Source organism: Orycteropus afer, unplaced genomic scaffold (assembly GCF_000298275.1).
Source record: "Orycteropus afer afer isolate SDZICR_OR568_19922 unplaced genomic scaffold, OryAfe1.0 scaffold00085, whole genome shotgun sequence".
NCBI classification, from domain to species: Eukaryota; Metazoa; Chordata; class Mammalia; order Tubulidentata; family Orycteropodidae; genus Orycteropus; species Orycteropus afer.
Window position 1 is genome coordinate 7,488,726 of NW_006921672.1, and position 6,452 is coordinate 7,495,177.

A 6,452-nucleotide genomic window follows, 5' to 3' on the forward strand; every position below is an offset into this window, starting at 1 on the left:
GTTAATTGGTTTCCCTTTTCTTTGTTGAAGAGGGTCTGTGCAATCCTTCTGCCTAGTCCGCCATCTTGCCCCGCCCCCATTTGTCCTTCTTTCGTATCTCTTCTACATTTTGAGCATTCTGAGTTTTATCCATGGACAAATGCTGCCCTTTTGACCTCCTATGATTGGTTAGTTGTTCTAAGCGAGCCTCCCTGGTGTTATTGTTCACCTTATAGGCTTGTTTATCATTTGGCTGAAAATTGAGCCACAGGGGAATTCATCTGTATTTTTGCGTGAAGCTGTAGTTCACTTTTATCTTTGCTATATAGTATTCCATTGCATGATACCACATTTTATGATTCTGTTGATTAACATATTTGTATTGTTCCCACACTGCTATGGACGTCCTCTTATATGTTTCCTGGTGCTTGTATGGAGTGGAATTGTTAGATAAAGTGTAATTTCTTTAACTTTACCAGATAATGCTGAACTGATAATTTTCAGAGGCGCTGCACCAATGTACCTCCCATCACCATAGCTTCACATGCTGAGACTGTTTAATTTTAGCCATTTTGATTGTGCAATGGTATCCCATTATGGTATTAAATTTGCATTTCTCTGATTATTAAAGAAGTTGAGCACAGATTTAAATTTGTTTTCAAAATAAAATATTGTTAGTCTCTAATAGGGAGTGGTATTGCATTGGTGGTGGAGAACTAAGGATCTGACTTCACCACCATTTACCTAACTGTTGAACTTTGGTTTCCCCATCTATAAAATGAGGATAATAACGATGTGTTTCTCCTGGACTGGCTGAGAAAAGGAAGTGAGTGTAAGCATATCAGCATAGGCCCTCAGCAAATGGAAGATATTGTTATAAAAAAAAAACAGATCATGGCTAGTGAGTTGATTATTCCATTCAAAGCCTGATGTTCCCTTAGTAGCTGTCATGTCGAATCATGTGGGCAGCAACACATGAGAGTCAGACCTTTGTTTTCCACTACTGTCAGAGGAGCAGGGTATTCAGAGTAGCAGTTAGCAGAGAAAATGCAGTTTCTCTAGTTTTGGAATGGACCTCACCTATTTGTCCTAGGTGAGGACCTTCAGATACTTAGGCTTAGGGCTGCTTCTGTCATCTATAGGCCTCCATCCCCATGGGTACCTGGGTCTCACGAGTACTATTAGATCTATATGGCTATCCATTGTTTGGCTGGAAGCTATGGGAGTGAGTTCAATTGCAGGTCTAGAGGGTAACTACAGACCATAGTCTCCAGGACCATGGTTGACTTTTTAAAGAGCAAGACAGATTCTAGCAGCCACTCGTGGAAATACATGCATGTCCACATTTGCTTTCAGCTCTGGAGTTTGCTTCCGTTCCTAGACCTGGTTGGGATCTTCAAGACCATGTGGGAGCAGGTGGTACCATGGGCATTTTTATAAATGAGGAGACTGAGACCCAGAGAGAGAAGGAGGGACTCTTGCCCAAGGTCACACAAGTCAGGTGAAGGGCTCATGATCCCAAGGGATGAGGCATATGAGTTGGGGGCCAGGCAGAAGGGTGCAAGGTGTGATTAAGAACTGAGTCTGGACCCTGATGGGGGATAGAACCATGCCTTGGGTCCTTTAGCTGGCCTGTGCCCTTGATAAGGAGGAGGATCTGGAGCCCAGACATATCCTCTTCCCCAGGGCTCTTGTCACCCCGTCACTAATAGAAGACACCCAAAAAAGAGGTACTGTCACCCAGGGTAGCTGGTCCCCAGGTACCTGAGTCCTCAGGACTCAGTGCAGGCCTCCGCCCACCTCCACATGAGTACCTTCCTCCCTGGTCCCCAGATTCAGCAGTCAGGCCTCTTTATTAACATAAAATAAACACGGGAAGCTGACCTTTCTCTCCCCCAGCACAAAAGTCGGAAGGGCAGGTTGCCTTCTAAGCTTGAGAAGTGACAAAAATCAGGAAGATAGGTGTCAGGAGGGGTGTCCCCTTCCCTTATCACCTTCCCCTGCCTCCCCCCAGTTGATAGGGGAAACACTAAGGGAGTGGGGCTGGGTAGCTTCACCATTGCCCTGGTTTTAAAGATCTAAGAGCAGGCCACTGGCCTTGGATTTGTGAATACGGAGGCCCTTCTCAGTGGGGGCACAGATGGGTCTTCAGTCTGGCCAAGACTGTCTCTTCCTCTGGAATGGGCTTACCTGGAGGTCTTTCACCTTTTGGGGGTGGGTCTCTGCTTGGTCTTGAAGGGAAAGGTCAGGGACAGGAAGGGGCTGGTTTTGATCCAGACTCTTAAGAGGAACATTCTCTGCCTCCAGACCAGATCCCCAACTCCGCCCTGGGCTTTGCTGCTGCCCTGCCTATTCTCCCAGCCCAGGGGAATAAATACGGTGATGGTCATCTACCCAGCAAAAGCAAAACAATGCAGATGTTCCCAGTGGACCAGGGCCTGTACCTCCAACCCAGCTATTAATGTTCAGGCCCTGCTTGGCCAAGCGTCAACTCTTGCCCTCCTTGTGCAGTGAATGCCAAGGAGGAGAGAAGGCAGCAGAGAAAGGATGGGGGGTAGATGGCCAAAAGGTCTGCCCTGGGCTGGACAGCACTGGGTCAGGCCCGGCTAGGGGCTTCTGGGGCACAGGGTCATTGATTCCTAGCCACTCCTTGGAAAGAAGTTTGGGCACTCTACTTCAGTAGTGATACCCCAAGGAGGGGTCGCTGTGAGTCGGATCTGACTCTATGGCGGAGTTGGTTTTTTGTTTGTTTTTCTTTTTTTAGGTCTAGAAGGATTTCCCCTCCTTCTTTCCCTGCTCCTTCCCATCCCTTTTTCTACTAGGAGAGTCATGGGGCAGGATCCTGGTGACAGGAAATGGGAAGGGAGGTTCTGGTCAAGTGGCCCAAGGTCTGGAAGGGGATTCAGGGCCTGGGCTTGCCCAGGACAGGACAGATTTCTTGATGTGTCCTGCTTTCCAACTTTCCCCTGGCAGGGGGGAGGAGGAGGGGGAGCTATTCTATCTGTCATTCTCTGTCCCACTTCCTCCCCAACCCCTGCAGCCAGCCCAACACATGTGTACCACAGAGCCTCAGACTGTGTACCACAGCCTCAAACCATAGGCCTTAGCACTTTTCCATGGTCGCTTCCCCCACCCCCACCCCCAACATACCCATTTGTTCTCTGAAAAGTGAAGAGACTATAGACCCCACAAGGGGTCTTCAAAGTGGGGTGTGGGCAGCATCTCCCACTGAGTGTGTAAGAGGAAAACCTAAGAACTCCTGGTTCTGGCTCTTTGTCATCTCATCCTTTCTTTAATTCATATTTTTTGTATAAGTTTTATAATATACATTCTACATATCTGTAAAGTGATACACATATGCAATTTATAAAATTGACATGATTTGGGAGATTGTGCCAAAAACTGATTTACCAATAGGAATATGCAGGCAAACAGGGATTGGCAAACTTTTCTGTGAAGGGCCAGATAATAAATGTTTCAGGCTTCTTAGGCTGTATGGTCTCTGTTGCAAGTAGTCCATTCTGTTGGCACAGCATGCAAGCAGCCATAGATACAGATAAATGGGTGGATATGGCTGTGTTCCAATAAAACTTTATTTATAGACACTGAAATTTGAATTTCATAGAAATTTCACTTGTCACAAAATATTCTTCTTTTGGGTTGTTTTCCTTCAAACATTTAAAAACGTAGACACTACTCTTAGCTCATGGGCCCTTTATACAAAGAGTCAGTGGACAGATTTGGCCCATGGACCATAGTTTGCTGACCCTTGCTCTAGACCACTGGTTGTCAACCCTGAGCCTGCTTCACCCTCACCTAGGAAGTTTTTAATAGTGTATATTCCAGAAACCCAGCCTTGATTCTATAGATTCTGTGGTGGCCCTTTAACCTGCATTCTAACAGCCCAGGTAGTTCAGAAGGAATTGGTCCAAAGATGAGTCTTTGAGAAACCTAGCTCTGGAGAGTCTCCAAGGTTCTGGTCTATTCCATTCAGCCAGCTGATGCCAAGCGCCTGGGGTGTGTGGTGCCCTCAGAGGCCTGGGGATTAGAAAGACAAGAGCCATCACTGCTTTCCAGGAGCTGGGGCCATATGCGTCACAGACTGACTGTGTGCTTTGAGGGTAGATGTGAGGCCCTAATTTCCACCAGCTCTTTCTGCCCAAACCCCCCTCAGGGAGTCTCTCCCATCCCGGGATCTTGAAGGGTGACAGGAGGGGTGCTTAGATTGGTTTGCTGTGGGATCCTTCACCCAATGCTCTCTGCCCCTGTAGATAAAATACCACGAGGAGTTTGAGAAGAGTCGTATGGGCCCCAGTGGGGGTGAAGGCGCAGAGCCAGAGCGCAGGGAATCTCAAGACAGCAGCAGCTACCGGAGGCCCCAGGAGCACCAGCAGCCGCCGCCACACCACATCCCAACCAGCGCCCCAGGTGAGGGCCCAGCCTGTGGGGCCAGAGAGGTGGGAGGGAGGTCGGAGTGAAGCACTGTCTACACATGGGTGGATGATCACTGCTTCCGAAGCCCCAGGTCAAATCCCACCAAGGATGTGAGAACTGGGGTCAGGCCTATGCTGGGCCTAAGGGAGCAGAAGGGCAGGCTAGGCTACCAGTGTGGTGGGGGACACACAGTCCCACCCTGCGAGGCTCCTGTGTGATGGGGACATAGCCCCTGCTGGAGACTCCACAACACATCCAAATGTGCACACACACAGATTGAGGGATGTGGGGTGAGACTTGCAGGATATAGTTTGCCTAAGGGGAAATACGTGATGTGGGCTCCTTGGACGGAGGGATTGGCTGGGCAGTTTGTGAGGCCCTGTCTCTGCCCGGCTTCCAGTTTACCAGCAGCCCCAGCAGCAGCAGCTGGCCCAATCCTACGGTGGCTACAAGGAGCCTGCAGCCCCTGTCTCCATACAGCGCAGCACCCCAGGCGGGGGTGGGGTGAGTAGAGATCCTGGAGGTCACAGGTGGGTGGGTCTCAGGAAAGGCTTCCTGATTCACCTTAGAAACCCTCTCTAGAAGGGTTGGCTTCTCCTGACCTTTGATGCTGGCCCCTATTGTCTCTCTACTAGTGATAGGGATCTCAGCCTTGGGGAATACCTTGGGCAAGTCATGTGTTTGTTTCTCATCTACAAGATGAGGCCTTTGGACTCAGAGAACTTCCCTCCCCAGGTCCCAGGAGTTGGGGTGGAGAAGAGGGGCAAATTCGGGAGGTTCCTGCAGGCTTGCCTCACTGCCCCCACCCCCCACGAATCCTGGGGCCTTAGGGAGCCCCAAAGGCTGAGCCGACTCCAGAGACAAGTGGATGCCAAAAGCAATGGAGGCCTGGGGATGTTAGAATCACACCCACCTCTGAGACCCTAACGGATTCCCGCGTGCATTCACTGGACATTTCCTAGAGCTGAAAACAGGTTTTTTGGTTTTGAGATATGGAAGGTAGAACCTGTTAGACACCTAGTATGTCACCTGGAGATTTTTCTCCCAAGGAAAGGTCTTCGTCCTGAATTTAGGAGAGAAAACAGATACACCACAGCTCCCGAAAGAAAATATTGGTGCTTATAATAATAAAAACAATAGTTTATAGGGTATGTCATCTTCTTAAAATATTTCCCTGGCATTGTGTCCACTGAACCTGATTGAATTGGTTGTGTGGGAGGTGAGGCAGATCTGATTTTAACCTCAGCAGCTATCTTGTGCCTGTGCCATTGAGTTGGTTCCAACTCATAGTGACCCTATATGACAGGGCAGAAGTGCCTCATAAGCTTTCCTAGGCTGTAATCTTTATGGGAGCAGATTGCCAGGTCTTTTTTCTCACTAGCTGCTGGTGGGTTCAAATGTTCAAACCTCTCACTGACTTTTCAGTTAGCAACTGAGCTGCTGTTGCCCCACCAGGGTTCTTTGGCTCCTTCATGTTGTTGTTATGTGCCGTCGAGTCGGCCTCGACTCATAGTGACCCCTCCTTGGGTTTCCGAGGCAGTATCACTACTGAAGTAGGATTGCCCAACCTTCCTTCCGAGGAGTGACTGGTGGGTTTGAACCACCAGCCTTCTGGTTAGCAGTCAAGTGCTTTAGCCACTATGCTACCAGAGCTCCTGGCTCCTTCATAGCAGATGCTAAATACATTCCAAGACTGAGAGTTCTTGGAAAGAGATACACAGAGGCCAAGTAACCTAAGAACATCCATGGCAGAGCCCAGCTCTGGTCTCCTGACTCCAGGCTCACTGCTTACCCAGGGCTCCACTAGGGATCCCAGAGGGGCCGACAGAAACGGCTCCATGGCTGACTGTGCTTCCCTCCCCCAGAAGCGGTACCGCGCCGTGTATGACTACAGCGCAGCCGATGAGGACGAGGTCTCCTTCCAGGATGGGGACACCATCATCAATGTGCAGCAGATCGATGACGGCTGGATGTACGGGACCGTGGAGCGCACTGGCGACACGGGCATGCTGCCAGCCAACTACGTGGAGGCCATCTGA

The 6,452-nt window shown here is 49.6% G+C and overlaps 1 protein-coding gene across 1 annotated transcript in view; it reads left to right on the top strand.

The window, feature by feature from the left end:
* LASP1 (LIM and SH3 protein 1) overlaps positions 1 to 6,452 on the top strand; it is a 48,089-nt gene extending 41,637 nt beyond the window's left edge. The window contains exons 5-7 of the mRNA XM_007942013.2: positions 4,251 to 4,407; positions 4,814 to 4,917; positions 6,279 to 6,452. Coding sequence (XP_007940204.1) covers positions 4,251 to 4,407; positions 4,814 to 4,917; positions 6,279 to 6,452 — 435 coding nt within the window. The remainder of the gene's footprint in view (positions 1 to 4,250; positions 4,408 to 4,813; positions 4,918 to 6,278) is intronic.